Here is a 21,300-nt window from a genome sequence, read left to right on the forward strand (position 1 = left end):
CCCCGCAGCTGCCCCCCGGCGCCGGGCGGGCTCCGCAGCTCGCCGGGCGGGCCGGTGTCCTGCCGCCCGCGCCCCGGTACCCTGCCCTCCTCTGAGCCCCGCAGCGCGTTTCATCATGTGCACGTAATTATTCATTGCTCCAGGTAGCCGGGACAATGACCCTTTTCTTCGGTTTCTCTGTGCCTGCACAAGACCTGCCCAACATTCCCAATAGCCCCTATCCCTTGGCACTCTTTACATCCGTATGTACAGACAGTTCTGGTCCCACCTTTGCGCCCATAAAAATGTGCCAGATGGTCACTGCATATGCATCGCTAGACAAGCATGGAACCTCTGTCTGAACAGCACGCGTATAGACTTCAACGACCATCTATTTTTTGTTTACAAACATTAATTAATGTGTAACTAAGCGTAATTAACATGTGATAGCACATTTATTCTCTTTCCATACTTTTCTGCCAAAACATAGAAGCTTTTTGTGATTTATTCTACTTTACTTTCTATGCTCTCATTAATTCTCAGTTAACTTCAGGTTGTAGGTGTCTATTTCTGTAGTTTCACTGAATGTTATTATTTCTGCTTCCCCTGGCCCACTGTCCAGGATTAGTTGAGTGTCTTCTTCACTCACATTTGAATCTAGGTTATAGACCACACTACAGTATGTGGATCATATAAAATTAAATAATTGTTTAGTCTTTAGGTAGAGTCCTAGCAATGTTTAGAATACATGCCTAGTTATCCTCGCTTTACCAGTTTAGTAATGTGGGTAAAAAGATGAGAGCAGATAGGATGACCCGTTTTGGCAGCAGTGCCTACATCTACTGCCCTAAAGAGATTGTGAAACTGGATCCGCAAATACTGTAGTATACCTGGTAGATACTTCAGGAAGAAAAATAACTGTATAATTTTCTTTTCAAATATCTGTACTATATATCCACAAAAGCAATAGGAAGTCTGTATCCTAGTGCCTGAGTTAATAAGTAATTAATCTCTCCTTGGTGATGACAGTAGAGACCTGTAATCAGGATCCCAAAGTGTAGTTAGGATTCATCCTGGTACGTACTTATTGGTTACTTAATCTAGAGGACTGCATTAACTCTTACATTTCATACTTACCCACCTGCTTTTTATGGGCTGAAGGATGTGATTTGCCTGGTATTTTTCATGCTGGTATTCCATTTGGGTCATTTTACAACCAACCACATTTCACAGCCTTGCTGTTGTGTTTTGACTCTGTTTTGATCTTTTCTAGATGACTTGCCTTAAAAGTGCAGAGTCAAACCAAGTCTTTTTCTCTCAGTTGCTTTTCTCTTCCTCAGGGCCAAAATTGAAAGCTGCTGTGTTCAGGAAGTGGAATGCAGCAGTCTCAAACTTGTCTGAAAACTGAGCTTGAGGGTGGCAGATCATTCAGTGCCTTACTGTCAAGAAGGTATCTGGCAGTTCTTTAGTCTGTTTTTTTCCTCTTGTTATTTGTTTCTTTTGCTGTTAATTTAACCAGCAACTGCCATACAATAAACACAGTGTTAACCAGTTTACTGCATAGTACTTAAAAATGGTATGTAATGGTCTTATATCTGTCTTGCATGCAACATTTGTTGATTTTCAGCACGTTTTGCAGCCTTTTACACGCTATCCTCAATATCTGGTGTAAGTAATGTTAGCCCAGTGTACCACATTGGTTTCCGGATTCTGTGGAATGGTTGATGATAATACAGCCTGTTTACTGTCTGTAATGCTGAGGTGATATGATGTAGCATTCCCTTTCTACTGATATGCCCACTACACTAATATAAATGATTAGCCACGGCTGTGGTAAGAGTGTCAGTGTGATACTGACACTTGTATTTATACATAAAACAATAGTGGAGAAGAGGCCATATAGATCCCTGTATCACCTGTTTTCTGAACTTAAAGAATGCCCCCAAACTCTCGTATTTCCAGTTTTACAGAATCTCAGAATTGCTGAGGTCAGAAGGAATCTCAGCAAATTTTCTATTCAGCCACGTCTGCTCAGTGTAGGGTCAAGAAGAGCAGGTTTCTTGGGGCCATGTCCACTTTGGTTTCAAATATCACCAAGGATGGAGTCTTCAGAACTTTCTTGAACCTGTGTTCAGCCACTGTCATGGTAAAACCCCCCAGCTTTTTCTTATACTCAAATGCCGTTTCCAATGTTTCAATTGGTGCCTGCTACCTCTCATCCTTTCAGTGAGAAGAGTCTGGTTTCATCTCTGAAGACACAAAAAGAGTCTTTCATGCCAAGGAATAATCCAGTTTCATCTTTGCTTATTATGGCAAAATATTAAAGTTCAGTGTTTTGTTAGCGTTTCATATTACTTTCCTGAATCCTTTTCCAAGGCTTGTTCTTGTCCTGAGAGGCATTTCTCAGACAGGTATGTGCTGGGGTGCGAATCTTCAAGCCCAGGCTAGCTCAGCACCAGCCAGCAGTCTGGCTTGACAGCAGCTGTGGCAGCGGAGCAACAGCTTCGGTGTGGAGACGGGCTGTGGTGAGCTGCTGCCTAGGACGACCTCCCCATGTCCTGGTGAGGAGGCTTTGCCCTTGGCCAGAGACTAGAAGTAAGCTCCAATGATGCGCCAAGAAAGCAAGAAGTCCAGCATTTGTTTGCAGCAGGAGAAGGATTTATTGAGGGAGACAGGAAGGCTGCAGGCAACTGCTCCCGAGGGGCAGGGTGACAAAGGGTTTTAAGGGGCCCCAAGAAGGTGGAGTCACCCACCCCCGGGCAAATCATAGTACAAAGGAATAAGATGGACATAACATAATAATGCATGGGGTGCCAGCTGGGGAGGGCATTCGACTTATGGCCCAATCACTCTCTGTCCTGGGTAGAAGGGGCAGGGGCAGAGAGTGACAGGCCAGGCTGCTACCATGGGAACAAGGGAGGGGGTCCAGGAGAAACCATAGCAACAAAGGTGGGGATAAATGATAGACATGAAAGGGATATAATGGTGGTGGGAGTTGCTATAACAACCAGGGAGGGGACAGAAGACTGGCAGGGACTGTGGCAGGAAAGGGAGCCCTAGGCAGAACCATTGTAACAAATAAACGGGGGGAACAGAACATACCAACTTCACAGAACCATAAGTGGGAAATTTACAAAGTACAGTTGAAAACAAAGAACCAAGCACACTGCAACAGGTATGCTTACAGAATTGTATTTTATTGTGGACTGCCTAGAAGTGCAGTGTAGAGATTATTAATGCTGGTAAAAAAATGTTGGCAACTTTTAGGAAAAACAGGTTTCAACTGTGGTGTGATTAGCTTTGGGTCCCATGAAAGCCCTCAGAATTATTTAGATAGATGTTATCTTTTGGTTTTGTTAGCCAAGCTCTGAAAGAAATCAGAAATTTCCCTAGACCTAAACTTTGGTAAGTATTTGTTTTAGCCTGTCAAAATGTTTACTCTACAGAAATTTCATGCTTGATTCTTCCTCCTTCCCCTTTTTTTGAAGGTTCTTAAAAGGTCTCAATGATTTATTGTGTTCACGCTTTAAGTGAACTGTTGGCAGTCTAATATTTATCTGATCAAATTTAGCTGTAGAATCTGGTCCCTTAATCCTGCTAATGCTAGATGTTCTTTAAACCAAGGGGAAGTAAAGAAGAAGCATTTTCTTTCCTATGCTCTTGAGAACAGCATTATAGGTCTGTCTGGAACAATATGGACAATTCTTTGGGCAATAGTAATGAGAGTTCTTTGAGCTTCTTCCTGAACAGTTGAGTTTTTTTGGTCATTTGGTCTTTCTCGGATGAAGCAAGCCAACCAAAGGTGCAGGATGGAAAAATGTCATAATGATCAGGTGTTCAGTTTCATAGCTCAAGTACCTGAGATCTTTCTAAAGCAGTTTTGCATTTGCAAAAGTCAGCATCTCTCCCATTTTGTGGTCCTGTTTTCTACAGCATTTATTTCTTCCTGTCCGTCATATACACTGTCTCCATGTGTATTTTTTAAATTGCTGCATGCAGTGTATTAACTCTTATGGGTAAAACTGGCTTGCTCTCTTTTGGATTGCCAAGTGTTTCATTTTTCAGGAACACATTTTCAACGAATGGCAGGGTATGGCTTCATTTGTTATTTGGCTTGCTCTCTTTTGGATTGCCAAGTGTTTCATTTTTCAGGAACACATTTTCAACGAATGGCAGGGTACGGCTTCATTTGTTATTTGTTTATGTTTACAGAACTATTTTTGTTTGTGTATGCTTGCAGGACTGAGAGAAAGAGGTGGGTAGTACATAGGAATTGTTATTTGCTACGAAATATATGAAGGAAAAGAAGAAACTATTGAAAGTAGATACTTAGGAAACAATATGGAAGAGGCAATAATTATTTTCATAGTTCGGGCATAACTCATTATTTTGCCTGTAGGGACAAAGACAAGGTGTCCTTTCATTTCATATGTAATATGCCAGCTATGATAAATCTGAGGCTAATTCCTGAGTTCTCAAAGGATCTTTGTCTCTCTCTTTTTTTTTTTCAGTACTTCAGCTTTTTCTGTAACCTCCAGATTATATGTCAAGAAACCAGAACCACTTATCTCCTCTTCCTACAGAGACCAGGAAAGAGATTTTTGAGATTTTAACTGCCTTTTCTTTATATGAATTACTCAAGCAGAGCTTGCTTTTTTAGCTCCCATATCTTTTCTAGACAACACAACAACATAGGCATTTTTCTTGTCAATGATAAAGCTTCTCAGGAAACTCTTGTTCTTTCTTCGTACAACATGAACAAAAAGGTTTCCTGCATCTTGTGGGTACAAAATACCCTTGAAAATACAGCAATTATTAGCATCTTGTAACTTAGGATGAAAATATTGCATCAGATGACATTTTGAAAGCCATTTTTGTTTGAACACATGTTTAGAAATGAGTTACATTTAGTTATATTTAGAAGGGTTTGTAGTTATCTTCTCTCTGTATGCTCTGAAGGAACTATTACTGTTTCCTGTATATTGTACTATACAATACTTTTCCAACCTAAACAATTTTATGGTTCTATGGTTTTCAGTTTATCTTCTTAAATTCTCATTTTCCAGCTTTTATCACTAAGTTCCCATATTGTCATTCTAAGTCTTTGTGGTAGGAAAAACATAAAAGGCTGTCATCCAAACTGCTTTGTACTATTCGATTGCTAGCCATCCATGCTAGCCCTTCCTCCATTTGGAACTTGACCAAATAATTTTTCTGTTCCCTTTTTTTCCCCTGTTAAGTATGATTTCAATTTCTTAATACTTTCTTATATTAAATGAAACCACAATCTTATAAAAGGATTTGTTTCTTAAAAAAACCCAATGAAATATAAAAATTTTAAAGGAGAACAATCTGTATGTTAAAAAAGATATGGATAATTAACCGAAATATTTTTGACCAGAGTTCCAGAGCAGTGAATAATTTCCATGAGTCACTGGTCTAGCACTTTGGTGATGTGACTGGAGGACATATGGGAGAAATTGCAATGAGCCAGACTCTGCATTGCTAAAGCTATCAGAAAATTTTCTCAATGCATTTTCCTGGGAGTGAAGTGAAATCCTTCAATTTCTTCTTGTTCTGGCTTTCTGTAGCACTTGAAAGAGCACCATTTTGATCTGTGGTTCGAGCTACTCCAGAATAGCAGCTAAAGTTTTGTTATTCCTAATTAAAGTGTATGGAAACCAGAATTGAGGCCTAGGAGTTTTTTATGCACTGAAATGGAAAGATTCAACAAAGCACAATCTGCTAGAGTGGCAAAAGATTGCAGGAATCTTGGTTACTTAAATTCCTCTGTTGGCCTTGTGGAAAAAAGATTGCTGTTTCTTGCAAAACTTGGCTTCTTTCTAGATCAAGCCATACATTTAATTGTCATTTTTAAAATATTTGTTTCTTGGTCAAAGCTCCCTTGGATAAAGCAAATGGTAGAGGGAAAAATCATCATGTTGCTTGTGAGTCTTTTCACTCAAAAACCCCAAATCTAGTAGTTCTGTGAGCAACAGGAATTCTGAAGTGGACTTGCTCTGGCCATATTGGAGTGAGTTATCCCAGCTAATGTTTGAAGACGCTTGGTGGCAAAGGCACAAACTTGGATCTCTTACAAGGCTATTAGTTGGTAAAAGCTTTGGCATCTCCACTTCCTGTAAAGTCTACCTGAAATTGCTCTAAAAATACTGGATAACTTAAAAGTTTTGAAATTAGGGAAGGGAAGTATAGGAATCATAACATAAAAGATATGATCATAGGAAGCTGAGTTTCTTAGGAAATGCAGATTAAAAGTCCTCCAGCTCTAAAATGTTTTCATTTCCTGCAGTCTGTAAAATGTTTTCACAGCTTTGCATAGATACAAAGCCATGTGTTATCCTACATCATGCTGGTGCAGTCTCCCTGACTATTGTTTCTCTGTTTATGCCAATAATTTACTTGTATTTATGGACTTTAGTAATAAATACCAAAGTCAGTAAAGCTTTGAGTCACATTAGAACTGTTCTTTTAGTAAATTGCTACAATTATTACCACAAGATGAAGACTGAAGAAAAGGAAGGTAAAGTGGCTTCTGATGAAGTGAATGTGAAATGGCTTCAGACTGTCAGTATATCATTGTTTATTTTCTTACCATGCTGGAAATATCAGAGTAGAAGCAACATCACTTTAAATCGTGGTAAACAGAAAAGAGAAAAGATTGTGATCTGAAAAATTAAACCAATGTCTTGTGTGTTCTGTAGAGTTAAAATATTTTAGAAGTGAATATATACTTTCTACTTTTTTTGCAGATCCAGTCTTGCTTATGGAAATGTTGAAGATTTGAGAGCAATGAAAAAACACTTTTGCTTGCAAAAAAGGAACATTTTGGTCCACTTGTAAGTGTGTCACTTGGTGACTCACCTGCAAGATTTCTTGGCTGACATCTGAAGAACAAAGTGCTTTTCAACCTGTACTTCTGTAGCACTATGACTAACTGTAAAGGCAGATCTACCATCTCCAAAACAAATGGCAAAGTCCATGACAGAGAAGGCTTTGTAAACTGGACCATAAATCTTAATACAATTCAGTCTGATAAATTTTTGAGGCTGCTTTTAAGTATGGTTCCAGTTGTTTACCAAATAAACCAAGAGGAAAGACACAAAAAGGTGAATGGTGTCTGGCAAGATGGATTGCAACCAGTAGGACACAATTTTAATGTCAGGTCTGAACAACACACAGAGTACCATCACTTCTCAGAAGCAAGCTTTCATGGTAGCAATGGACGCAGCCCATCCAGCTGTAGCCCTAAATATGATGATTTTACCAGTTACAATTACTGTGATGGAATGGACACTTCAGAAACAGATGTCATGTTGCAGGATGACACTCTTTCTAGTGACAGTAATGAGGATATCATTGTGGAAGGAAGTAGAAAACAACCCAAAGAATCGAGTAGTATTATGGCACTGCAGATACTTGTACCTTTTTTGCTGGCAGGGTTTGGAACTGTTTCTGCTGGCATGGTTTTGGATATTGTACAGGTTGGTATTTGCTTTGTAAGGCTTTTTTAACAGGTAGTCTGTTAGGTCTGTAGTTCTAACATGTGACATTGTAGATGTCTGCAATATTGAGATGTAATTAGGTCTGTGTGTGGTTCTGCTACTATGAACTTATTAAAAAAGTTTGAAATATGCACAATATTTAAACAGAACTACAATACAGAAATTAATCTTTGTGGATTTCCCCACTTTTGTTTGGTTTTGCTTTGTTCAGATGTAGGAATTTCTTTATCTACACTTAAAGAGTTTACAATGTTAATTAAAATAGGAGGAAGAGGTGTCAATCTTTGTCACTCAAAATCTTAAGAAAGTAAAAGAAGCTTGGACTTCAATTAGTTGCAATGGAAAGAGACTTTGTTACCTCAAAAAAAAGGTAAATAAAATTTCACACACAAACTTTGCTGCTTCCTTGGGCTGTTTGACACCAGTCTGGTGCTTTGTTCATTTACATCTTACAAATTTATTCTTTATACAGATGCATTAATTGAATCCTTTTATTTTCGTTAAAATAATAATTTAAATTATTGCAAATCCCCGAATAAAAAGACAATTTACAGTTTTGTTAGTTTAGTTGGAGTTGGTAGATGATGACAAATTAAATAACGTGGGTTGACAAGAGATACAAAGTAGCATAGCACTTCAGTGCTGAGAACTTGGTGCGCAAAAAAGGAAAATAATTTTCTTTAAAAAACCTGGGTTTTGGAAAGCTGTGCTCTTGTAAATTTCACACTTAGAGATAAAAGAATAAAGACAAGCTTTTTTAACTTACAGTCTCTGTTCATATGACAATAAATTCCTTACTGGTTTTATGTGAGGTTTCTACACAGCTTGAAAGGAAATGATGAAAGTGTTGAAAATTAAGAGCAGAATTCAAGAGCAGTCATAGTATGTGGGACTATTTTAAATAATGAAAAACAAATACTTCAGATTGATGACATATTTTTTTAACTACGTTTGTTTTATGGCCAAGTTTTGTATCTCTTGCTTATAGTCTTCTTATCTTTGAAGTAGTAATATGCAGTCATAAATCTGTTTTATCTAAATAGGTAACAGTTCTGACTTCAGACTTTTAGGTCTAATACAAAAATATAACTTTTTTTTAGAGGGTTAAGTTATGATTTACAGAATTTTTTAATAGTTTATGGATGGTCTAAAGATAATCTTTCAATTAAATGTTTCTCACTGTATCCTTTGTATAGCACTGGGATGTGTTCAAGAATGTTACTGAAGTCTTTATCTTGGTTCCTGCGCTTCTTGGTCTCAAAGGAAATTTGGAAATGACCTTGGCATCCCGGCTGTCAACTGCTGTAAGTAACTTTCTCTTCCTCTTCACTCTTCAGATACATGTTTAAACATTTCAAAAAGGAAACAAATCTTTGAGACATGAGTGCTTTATGTTTATGAATTCATCTGGCTGTTATGGGGCAGTTTAAATCTGTTATTAAGTTGGCAAAGTTAAAAAGGTGACCCTTTTTGATGTGTTTCCACACATCAAAACTTCACTTCTAAAGTCTCTTCCAACTCATCATTCAGAACAGATAAAGCAGATTTTTGAGATTTATAGGTGTATTGAGAGATCTCTTTGACCTTGAGGGATTTCGAATAGGCTAAAAAAAGTTTGTGTTTTAAGCACATTTTTAAAAGACCATTAGTGTGGCAGCAAAATAAAGCATTGGTAACATTGCTATTCCAGACCTCTGTTGATTAAACTGCAAGATTTTTTTTTAAGCTTTCTCGCTAAACAAATTTATTTATTTTTGTTGTGGTGAGGTTGTTTTGGGGGTTTTTTTTGTGTCTGCTTATTTTTTGTGTGTGCCAACATTGTAATGTAGTATAACTAGGTTTTTTCTGTGTGTTCTTTCTCATGTATTTTTTATAGCTGTTTTTTACATTTCGGGGGATGTTATATCTCTTAGTTTTTCTAGTCTAAGTAAGCCAGATTGCCTTCCTGTATATATTTTGTGTGTGTGTGAATAACTAGTGATTAGATCAGTCTAATAATGTAGCTAGACTATTTCTGATGGCTGCACTGGGTATCTCTCTAAGACTGCCTGATGCAGTGCTTCTGTTCTCCAGCAAGGCCCCCACTCTCTGCCTCTTCCTACTTGAATGAATTTTTCTAGTACATGTCTGGTCAAAGGTGTACATAACTCTAGATTATATTTTACTATGTCTTTGTAGAATATTGCTCTTGAAACTTTCTAGGGTGTTATGTGCTTTCTTGCCTAGAAGGGTCGGGTTTAAACCTCTCAGTCACTTTGTGATCGATGGTTGTGCCCTATTATTTATGCTTTTGTTCGTGTCCAGCTGTCACTCCTGTGTTCTGTCAGAAATATTATTAGTCCATAAGTGCATGACCTTGCATTTATACTTTTGAATATTATCAGCAGTTTTTGCTGCTGTAACCCTCAAGGACATTCAGTTTTTGTATTGTATTACAATGCTTTGTATTGACAAAGTCTCCCAGTGTTCTGTCATTAATAAATGCCATTCCCACATTCCATTGAGTTGTTGCCTGAATGCACACTGTGATGGACACAGCCTTGGCAGTCCTGTGAGGGTTTGCTTGTTCATGCCCATTACAGAAATTGATTACTTTCATACATAAGGATTGATATTTCTATTGTATCTTTATCAACACCATCCTTAGTCATTCAATCTTGTTTTCTGTTTGGTTTTATTGTTCGTACTTTTCTGAGAATTCTTACTGTTTCTTAACAGTATTTTTTGTTTAAACCTTACTACCTTTATTGTCAGGCATGAATGCTTTTGTCTATTACTTTACCTTTTGGTTTTTGTTGACCTGTTGCTAAATTGGTTTCTGACTGGTACAGTTTGTGGCCTGAGGATTAAAAATGCTTGTATTGCATAGTGAAAAATACACCAAGTCCAAGATCTACCAGTGCCTTACTGAAGGCTTAAAATAAAGAAGGTCAGAATACACTTCACCACTTCGGCTTAGGTTAATGTGATCTTTGATTCTTTGTCTCAGTTGAGCTTATGACCTCTGCCAGATCACAAATCCAGAACTTCTCTGGCTTGATCAGTGACTGAATTCCCCATCCTCACCAGTGTCATCACATTTGTGAGCGTCACAGCTCTCAGGGGACGTTTGGAAAAGGGTCACACAGACCCTTTCTCTGCACTGTTACTCCTGACCTAGGTCCTTATTATCCACCAGCTGTTGCCAAGACAGGAGCTGATCCCCCTCTCACACACAGATGAAGGGTACTGGAGTTTCCACAACACAGGCTGCATGTCCAGTGGATAAACTAAGAGAACAATCCTGTATGAGATAAGAACAGTATACATCATTCATTATCAAGGGTATGCTAACAAGATTATATTTAAGTTTTTATGTTAAAAAAAGCCTAAAAAACCCAAACAAATAAATAAAACCCCAAGCCAAAGCTGTGGAAACCTGTTACAGGTGATGGCTTACTGCTAGACCTGAAATTTACATGCCAGTTCTCTCAGAAAGAGGTCATTCTGACTTTTGCATTCTTCCCATTGATTTCATTGACCCCTACTCTCTTTAGCCACTCAACCTTTGGTCCTGTCATCCTCATCCTAGGAGAGCAGGAGGAGAACATTAATTCAGAGTATATCTAAACAGTTACTTGGAATCCACTTGTCTGATTAATCTTCCCCTCTCTGGCCTACATTTGCCCTTTCTGGCTCCCCAGCAGACACCTGTCTTTAAGTAAAAGCTAGATTGTGCCCCTGTGACCAGCTTTACCTTTTGAGGATGAAATTTCTAATGTGAGTTCAGCAATGGAGTTAATTCATGTCCTGCTCACTCACTTAGCTTATTATTGCATCTGAATTTGCAGACATATCTGTGCTCTTGGGGCTATAAACTAATTATATTTACTTCATTGTTAATTATATGGTCAGCCAAAAAGTAGTGTCTTCTTAGCAAGTATCTTATCCATAGTACATCAGTTTCAAGCATTGTCTGGTCACTTTTCTTCATCTTGTTGCCCAAATTTCTCTTTTAGCTGCCTCTTACTGATCACTCACAATTTCCCATACACTTTAGAATCAGTTATTTCACTAAATCTGTCTCAAGACTGTGTTTTTCATCTGTCTCAGGACAGATGTACTTCCCTTTGGTGTTAGTTAGTGTAAACATTCCATACCCTGGCAATCTTACAGCCTACTGTTTTTAAAACATTATTTTTATCTCACCAGAAGTTACTTCATATGTAGAATACAGATAGAAAAGAGCAAGAAGGTGCTTCTGGAGTTCTGTCTCTGTAAGCCCTTCTCCCTCTGCCCATTGCTGTGCTGGCATAACTGTGGGAGGTGCACTTAGGTCAACTGCCCATTCAAGCACAATATTTATATTGTGTCCTTCAGTTCTTCAGCTTTGTTCTGTTCTTTGGGTCATTGTCATTGTCTCAATTCACACTGCTGTCTCTTCTCTCTATTCTCTTTTCGTTTTTAAAGAGCACGAATAACAAAAAAAAAAACCCAAAGAAATGACACACCACCAACACCAAAACACCGCTTCTTCATTCGTTCCTGTAAATTTGTGCAGACTCTTGTTCAGACCGTGTGTTCTCATTGTTAAGCATTAGCAGTATGACTTTACAAACCTTTTGTTTAGATCCATCTATTTCATAGTATCACACTAAACTTGATCTCAGTTTATAGAAATTTGCAGCTGCAAGGAGTGGTCCTGCTATTTCTCCCTTCCAAACCCTGAGAGCAAGGTTACATGAGTGGATGTGATAGATCAGATAATTTTATAGGAGATGACCCCTTTTCACTCCCTGAATAAAAATGTTTTCCATCAAATCAGCAAATTTTTGGTGTCATGAACTCATGGAGCTGATTCAAGAAAAAAAAAGTGAATATGTAGGTGACAGTAGGAGAAAGAAGAGCTGTGGCATTTGGCAGGAGCTCGCCTTTAGGATTAAGCATTTTGCAAGATTACTTTTTTTTAACAGGCATTTTTGGGATACTTTTCCAAAACTTTTTCAAAGGAGAGAAGGAGTGAAACTCTCCACAGCCTGCCATTTTGTTCATTTAGCACATATATATTTAAGAAGGATGCAATGGAGATTCTTATCAGCAGTTCCTGAAACAATGGCTGTACTATCTAAACTTACTGGATGTATTTGCAGAACTTTCACTGTAGTTTGAACATTATAAAATATTTATAGTTTGATTGAGATAAAGTGCCTCATTATATTTCTGGTTTTAAATTAGCATTTCTTTTAATACTTTGTTCCTTTCAAGTCGCTACTATCACAAAATGGAAAAGAAATTGAATTGAAATCTACTGAAAAGGAATTACCAAAAGATGAAAAATATATAAATGAAGTTTTTATATTTTTTGAGAAGTATGTTATCTTATAAATTATTGTATAGGAAAAACCACTAAAATTTATGCTCAACATGTAAAAAAGGTTCTGTTATCTCAAAAATGAAGTTATTTTAAACACAGTCATACTGCAGAAGTTTGTATTGTTTATCAGATCTTGTCGTCTAACTCAAAAAAAAAGCAAAAGTAGGAAATACATTATATAAGGGTGTGTATGTACTTTTAAATTGCTTGGAATAATTTATTTGCTATCTTTCAGCTACTACCTTAACACTGGACTTACATAATTTTTAGCATCAGAAATCTCTAGCTGTACTGTGTAAATGAAAAGTTAGAATGCTAAACAGTATTAATTCTAGCATTTTTTATTTTCAGAATTTAAGCACCATAGAAACAAGCTTAGTGTAAAGGGGTCTTCCAGCCAATGATCTAATCACTGGTGGTTCTTGGACATTCCAGGAATGTAAGGTGGCTCTTATATCTTGCAGAGCAAGCTAATGGTAAATAAGTTACTATCTAAAACTCCATCAAATTTAGCTGCTTTTGGAAGGATAATGTAAGTATGATGTAAAATCAAAACAAATGTTTGACTTTTTAAAGACTTGTCTTGTTTTTAATCAATTTGTCTTATTTTATTAGCTGAATTATTCCTGGATATTTTCAAATAATACCATTTTAACCCCAAATGTCTGAATTTCTCTTCTGATTTTGATAGGTAAATATTGGAAAAATGGATTCTCCCATTGAGAAATGGAACCTAATAATTGGCAATTTGGCCTTAAAACAGGTAGATATAATGGGTTTATTGGATTAATTCTTGTGAGTGAAGTTATTGAAAAAGTTAGATCACAAACTGTGGAGATGAACAGTGTTAATGGGAGAGTAGCTCTACTACACTGGCTCTTCTCTAAAACAATATGAGCTTATATTGATTAGAAAAAGAACTAAAGTATTGCTTGTGACTGTACCAAGGGTATTTCCTTTATAATTTTTCCTGAGAAAGAATCTGAGGGTGATTAGAGAAAAATTTCAGATTTGGCAAAGCCCTTTAAATTTGACCTTTCAAATGTTTCTAGTACCATATTTGCATTGGATTCGATGTTTAAAGGAAGTGTGGGATAGAGCTTTTGGATAATAAACAATATTTTAGATAGCTGGGTCTGTTGAGGAAAGGAGTGCATGCCCTCCAAAGCAGCTGTTTCTTGAGAACTATTTCTGATTCTATATAAGTTATAATGTAACATTCCTAAAACACAGGTGAAATATTTATGTTGTGACTTCCCTACTTTAAGTGGTTTGGAAGCTTCTTTAGGCGTTGGCTTCTTGTAATTTCTGAGCTCCTCTTCCTGATATTACTTTTGCTATTCTGGAGTCTGTAAAATGCTGGTATAGCCTTTTCTGCTGGCCTAAGAGATTTTTCTTCTTCATCATCCAAGTTTGTCAGCCTCTCTACAAAATAGATGAGCATGCTCCTGTTATACCTGGCATGTTAATGTAGATAGGAGGAAAGGCTAGCAGAAAATGATTCTGTGGTCCTCCTAAGTCTGTCAATTATTTTATTAATTCACTTTCTTTTCCAGGTTCAGGCTACAGTAGTTGGTTTTCTGGCAGCAGTGGCAGCGGTAATATTGGGCTGGATTCCAGAGGGCAAATACCGATTTGATCATTCAGTCCTTTTGTGTTCTAGCAGTGTAGCAACTGCCTTCATAGCTTCTCTTTTGCAAGGTAAAGGGGTTGCATGTATTACTTTGTGGTATTTATTTTTCTGTGGGTGCAGAATGTGTCTTATGTTGCTATTCCTTTAGAATTTCAATCCGGTAAGGTACAATACATCTGAAAACCAGCTGAGGATAAGATGCCCGTTTGCAATTTCCATATAGGTGGGCATGTTGCATTCCTCTCCTCTCATAGTCTTTGAAAAGCTTTTGATTTTCATGACCTCCCGAGCATATCTAAACAAAAAAGTGTGGTCTTGAGACTTTACTTACTATGATGCACAATTTCTCCCCTGCCTTCTATATTCATTAATGTACAAAATATATTCTTACTACTAAGCAGGTAAAACTTGTTTATAATTACACTCAAGTGAGCCTGGATGTTAGCTTAACTGAATTCAGAGTTCCAGGTTGCCCATGCTGCTTGTGTGTTAGTTTGTGCTCTGCTTTGTGGCTGAGTGAACAATTTGGCTCATTATTTGAAAGGTTTGGACCAAGTTCAAGTCCAGCTCTACAAACAGTGCCAGTGTCTATCTGGAGCAATATGGTATGATGAATTTAATTCTCTTCCTAATTGTCAGGAAGCATTTAACCATAAAACGTTGTACTTAATGGACAGGAAGGGGAGGAGGAAAGTACCTCTACTTGTGACATGTTCTTAATGAAAATACATGGTCAGTAGTCTTAAGAATAGTAAGTCAAGTAAAATGGGTAACTTCCTTGTTTTACTGCTTTGCTATGCTTACTTATGTGAAAATAACAAAATAGTTAAAGTTTGGCATGGAATTAAGAGCACACATGTTTTTTAGAGACTAGAAAGTCACTGAGTTTGATTATGTGCAGAATTAAGGGCAGCAAGAAAACTGTGGAACATGAGTGCATGTTTTACACTTCGCATGTATGATTTGGACATGAAGAGAAACTTTGTTTTTTGTCCTGGTGATGGGTCAGTACAGGAAATTACTTTCTAAGCTTTATCCTCCTACATGTGAAATAGGTGCTTTTGAAATATTGTTACCCTACAGGATCATGCCAGTTCTTTCTTTAGAGAATTTCCTGGTGTCTATAATTCCTTAGGCACAATTCCTTATAAATCCTTAAACTTCTTAAACTCTTTAGTTTCTCTGAAAGTGAACTCCTAATGTAACATAGCATTCATAATATATCATAAAGGATAGCATATACAGTTGAAGTTCTTATATATAATATCTGATGAGAGGGAAGTTACTCAGGTTGTGCCAAAGACTGTAACAGTGCGAATTTTATTTTTTTGTGGCTACTTACATTTTGCAAGGAGATTACTCTTCAAAAGTTAGTGTTGATGTTTATAGGAAAAAATACAAATTAACACCTCTAATTAATTTTTTCAAGTGTGTAGCAAGTAATATTTTTTATATGTTGTCTTGGGTTTAATTTATTATGTAGCTTCTTGGTGTTTGATGGTAACTCCATTATAGTCTTGTGCAATATCAGATGTCAAAGTATTTAATCTTATGTTGTTTTCAGCCTAGATTGATTAAGGTTTCGGTCAGGTGAAGTTACCAGGGTTGGAAAAGGATACATCTCTTTTTTTTTTTTTCAGGAAATAGCTGGCTTACAATAGTGCTAATTCTAGTAAAGCAAAGTAGCTTATTATTCTAATAAGCAAAGTAGTTTATTGTACAGATTGTTCTTGGGGTTTTTTGTGTGCTTGCTGTGTTTTTATAAAATGTATATGTTAGTTTTTTAAAATGGCTACAACTTAAAAACACAGTCGTCAATCAGGTAGGAAGACCAATAATCCTGGGAAAAAAGCACTGACTTCTTATTTATTAAGTTTGAAATTGTCATAATCTTGGGATTTTCTGGGGAATTGCAACAGTGGATGCAGTTACTGTACTGTCTTCTTTGTTGAATTTAGGAGTAATAATGGTTGGAGTTATTGTTGGATCCAAGAAGACTGGTATTAATCCTGACAACGTTGCCACTCCTATTGCAGCAAGTTTTGGCGATCTCATCACCCTTGCCATATTAGCATGGATAAGTCAGAGTCTGTACACTTGCCTTGGTAAGTGTGCTTTTAAATGTGTGTGACTCCCTAGGAACCTTTTTTGGGTTAGGAGGGTGGGGAGAAGGCTGGGAGGGAAAAGTTCAGCAAACCTTTTAGTCTGACTTACTTTTTTGTCAATGTTTATACCATTAAATGGTAAATCTTAGAGTACCATGATTTTTTTTCCCTTTATTTTAATAAATCATAGAAGTCACTAACCTGAACTTCGGCACAATCTAGAAATATTTGAAAAACTTTGGCAATATCACAGGCAACCTACATGTGAAATACAAGCCATAATAATGAAGAAACAAATAATATGAAAACATTTTCTCACAGTGGGGAAAGAATGTTAAGAGCCTTATTCAAAATGAAATCATTGCTGCAACTAACTCATTCCATAGAAACTATTAAAAGTTTATTGTGTTTTAAAAGACATAATTGTAGGCAATTATACTGTAATATACCACAGATAAAATATTGTGTTGTCCATAACTTACCAGAGATGCTGATATCATCACATATAGTCTTTACAGCTCATTGTCCAAATTTTTTCATATTTACAAAAATTTTCTGTATTACAACATCAGCCAGAAAAAGTATCTAATAAGACTCAAGCTACCATTGTGTGACTTGCAGGGTTTTTTTCAGTGTTTGGTTTTTCATGTTTACAAAGTGTTGTCATGATGTCAACTTAAATGTATCAGTGTGCAAAAGAAGTATTTTAAAATATTTTCTGTATTTTTGTTAAAACTTAAATAGTGTTTTTTGTTTCATAACTATGTTTAAATCCTTCCTATTATATTCTAATAACTGTATTTCTCAAATACTTCTTTTAAATGCTTCTTTTAAGGAAGTTTGTAAATTCACAGTGAAAATTGATGAAGATATTTTTTAGCATCTCTTCTTTCTTTTCTTCTGATTAGAAAAAGTCCAATGATGTGCTATTCCTGTTAATCCATCAAGCTAAACAAAAAACACTCAGTCCCCCCAAAAGAGATGGATAAAGAAACTTGGACTTCTTTCTTCCTTTGACACATTTCCAGAAATTTACCTTTCTAGATACAGGTGTTCTAATGTATCTCAGAGGAATAAAATAAGTGGGTACAGTTTGAACTGATCCTTTGCTGCTTTAATAGCTGTCATGACCACTCACATTTTGCTCTCCCACTGCAGCTGGAAAGCAGATCCTACATGTGTAGGGGTAAGAATCAGTATGCATCCAAGAGTTACTCCCAATTTTCTATCTATAATGTCTTCTGGAAGTACTTCTCTTTTGGTGAAGTATGTAATTATCTAGTTGCCACTAACGTGACTCATTCTGCTCTTCATATTTTTTTCAATGTCTTTATATTCTTTGGTTTTGGAAACAAGAAAGTCTGTCTAAAGAAAGGACATGCCATGAAGCCCTTGGAAATAGGTGGTCTCCAAGATGCATGTGTTTGAACTATGAAACAGTAACAAGGAATAAAAGTATGGAGCCACCCTCTGCTCGGGGGAAGTAGATCAAGTTGTGAATGGCAGGCAAGAGACATTCAGAGAATGATTAGGCAACAGGTTAAAAAAAGTTAAAGAATTGTTTTTACACAATAGATGAGTGGGATGTGAAACTTACTGTTGTGATCTATTAAGAGGACCAGAGTGATTTTAGAAAACTTTGGATAAACCAGTCAGAAAGAAATCCTTTGAGAAGCATTGACAAAACAGATGTAGAGACTTGAGAGATGGAATCCCTGATGCAGACCACAGCAAAAGCTGGCAGAGCATGCTGAAAGAACCATCACTCTAAACCTGTCATTTTTATTTTCTTCTCCCCATAATTGAACTGTTGACCATAGTCTGACAAAGGATACTAGACTAGATGAGAACTGTGCCTCATCCAGCACAGATATTCTTATGTTCTTTCTATTGTTTCAATGCTTTCTCAGTGCTAAAATAAGAAGCACAATGGGTAGTAATGAAACTGGTGGGATTCACTTCTGGACTGTGTTCAGAACTAACCATTTTCCCCTGTGATTTATTAGCCTAACTAATGAAATGGTCTGAAACAAAATAACTTTCTGGCTGCTCTCTGCAAAGAATGAGTTGTCTTCAAACAACAAGACTGGAAGGATGGAAATTATTTGTGTACAAGCTTTATGTTTGTCTGTAACAGAGGTGTACAGCTTTTGGATTGATACAATACTTTATGGCATACCCTGAAGAGACAGGGGAAAACATTTTTACCCAGGCCAGGGCCAAATGAAACACCCTGTTTGGCCACCATCATATATATAATTTTTTAAAGGTTCATCTAAGTGCTTCAAAAATAGTGACAAAGTTATCAAACACGGGGATTCAAATAGTGAAAAGTTAACAGTTCTTAACAGCTCCTGGAAAAGAGCTGTGAATCCTTGTCAAATAGCTGGGGGAAAGCGCTAGAGGGCTCCCCAGGACTGTCGCTGGAACCTGGCACATTCCCTCCAACAGAGCACAAGAAGTGCTCTGGAATAGGAACATTCCGTAAATTAAATGTGGAGGTCTGTGTTGCCTGTTATTTGTCAGTAATGATTTGGAAACTTCTTTAAAGCGTTTGATTTTTCTCACAGAATATGCATTTAGCTCTCATATATATTTGATCCAGGTTGAGAAGACAAACTGTGTGATTCACATTATTGTTTTCAGGTTCTTAGCAGTAGTTTTGAAGCAGTACATTTCCAGTTTACCTCTAATTTCTAATAGAGGCTGCATTATTTGAGCAAGTTTTCTTTTCCCTTGTAAGCTGCCTGCTATAAATCTAAGAAAAATGGAGTGAAATGAGCTCTAAAAGAGAATTAATTTATTTTCTCTTCCCATTCTTCTTCTATTGTAAAATACATTGGGTTCTTCTGTGAATTAAATATGAAGAGGAAGATGTCAATCCTTTTCTTTAAAGATGCATCTCAAGGTTAATATTTTTAGATTTTTGTAGTAAGATGTTCTACCAGTAGAGTCTGCCATAATTAAAAAAAAAAAGTCCCTCACTGTTCCCAAAAGTTAGACTGGAGCTGAGTATTCTCATGGTCCACCTCTTAGGTCACAAAAAGAGGTGAAAGGATGAAAAAAAGGCCCCACAAGGGAAGAGGGAGATAATACACTGTAGAATAATTAGATAAGGACAGGAAAAAGTTACTTCTCTCTTGGTCTTTGTCTTGTTCTCACTCTAAAAGCTTTCTACTTTTAGTTTGCCCAGGGAAACATAACTTACTATATTATGTAAGTTACCTTACAACCTCTGGCTCTGCTGCAGAGGTTGTTACTCAATGCAGAAGTGTAGTAACTTCTAAAAGTTCTACAGCAATTCTTTCAGGAGATCTACTAAGGTAATATCAAAGTAGTAATTGCTTGGATTTGCAGCCATTGTAATAAGCCATAACACATGGGTGAGGATATTTTTTATATACCAACTACTGCTCTTTGGTAGTGTGATCTATATTAATTATTTCAACCTGTTAATTTAAAATATATTTTGCTGTAAGACTTGTCTGAATTTTGAAGGTTTTATCAAAATGTGTTTTAGCATTAGGTACATGACCACACTTCTCATAAAACAAATATTTAAAAATGGAATATTTGCACAGTTTATACATATATATTTGCCATTAGGATAACTTTTCCATTATTTACCTCACTGTTGAATTAGGAAGTTTTGGATCACTGTAGTAGCTTCTGTGAGGATGGGATTATAAAACGAATTAATCAGAAAAAATTAGTGTTCTTTCTGTGGAAGCAGCTGTTTACTTTACAGTCTCAGCTTTATGATTGTACTCACCAGTGTTTGCAGTTGTATTCCTATGAAATAGGATGGAATTGTCATGGGTAGGGGCAGGCAGCAGAATTGCCTGTTAATTCTCAGACTCAGACTGGCTATGAAACAGCTGAGCTACTGATATAAATGTCTCAATTTTGCACATCACGCTTGAATCTTTTTAGATATGCTATTTCTGGAAAGATTACCACTTTACCTGCTTTGGGAAGAAGGGAGTGTACATCTGTTAAGAATTTGGATATAAACAAAATGCATTATGATTATATTCAGTTTCTTTTAAACATTTTTCTTCGGTTACAAAATAATGTTTTGTATTCTACATCCTTACTGTATTTTTTATCATAAAGCATTATACAAAAATCCTTTTCAAAATTCATTTTTGTACTGATGGTTCTGTCCTTGAGAAGATGAGAGACAGTGATCACAGATGGCAGATATTAATCATATTGCTTAGTGCAGTAGTTGAAACTTCAGATGTAATGGTAATGAAGACTATTAAAATTTCTCAGTTGTATGGCATAGATCATAATTTATTTTAGATAGAAATAATTTCTAAATTAAGAAAAATATGTAGAAATATTTGGAGAGTAAAATAAGGGATTTTTTCTTTATTATTATTTTAGAGACATATTACTATGTATCTCCTTTGGTTGGTGCCTTTTTTTTGGCTCTGACTCCAATGGGGATTGTCATTGCTGCCAAACACCCAGCTACCAGAACTGTCCTCCACTCAGGATGGGAGCCTGTTATAACTGCCATGATTATAAGCAGGTAGGTCTCTTTGTCTTGCTGCATGGAAGCATCTTGATAGTCCTCCTGTATCTCTGTGTATCTTACTTGATTGTACTTGGGAGACGCAATTAAGACCCTCTAGAATTTAGACTTTGGAATTTTGGCACTGAGCTACGAGATTATTTAATCCAATAAAAGTTATGAAT

At 36.6% G+C, this 21,300-nt stretch overlaps 1 protein-coding gene across 3 annotated transcripts in view; it reads left to right on the top strand.

Annotated features, from left to right (window-relative positions):
- Window positions 1-1,308: 1,308 nt before the first annotated feature.
- The window catches only part of SLC41A2 (solute carrier family 41 member 2), a 42,988-nt gene continuing 22,996 nt past the window's right edge, over window positions 1,309-21,300 (top strand). For 2 of the 3 annotated variants that reach the window (XM_031064513.1, XM_031064514.1), the window contains exons 1-8: window positions 1,309-1,429; window positions 6,750-7,481; window positions 7,768-7,872; window positions 8,699-8,806; window positions 13,547-13,618; window positions 14,412-14,556; window positions 16,447-16,593; window positions 20,986-21,133. In XM_031064513.1, coding sequence (XP_030920373.1) covers window positions 6,927-7,481; window positions 7,768-7,872; window positions 8,699-8,806; window positions 13,547-13,618; window positions 14,412-14,556; window positions 16,447-16,593; window positions 20,986-21,133 — 1,280 coding nt within the window. In that variant the 5' untranslated portion in view covers window positions 1,309-1,429; window positions 6,750-6,926. The remainder of the gene's footprint in view (window positions 1,430-6,749; window positions 7,482-7,767; window positions 7,873-8,698; window positions 8,807-13,546; window positions 13,619-14,411; window positions 14,557-16,446; window positions 16,594-20,985; window positions 21,134-21,300) is intronic. The other variant, XM_005430077.2, reaches the window with a different exon arrangement.

Source organism: Geospiza fortis, unplaced genomic scaffold (genome assembly GCF_000277835.1).
Source record: "Geospiza fortis unplaced genomic scaffold, GeoFor_1.0 scaffold650, whole genome shotgun sequence".
Classification (NCBI taxonomy): Eukaryota; Metazoa; Chordata; class Aves; order Passeriformes; family Thraupidae; genus Geospiza; species Geospiza fortis.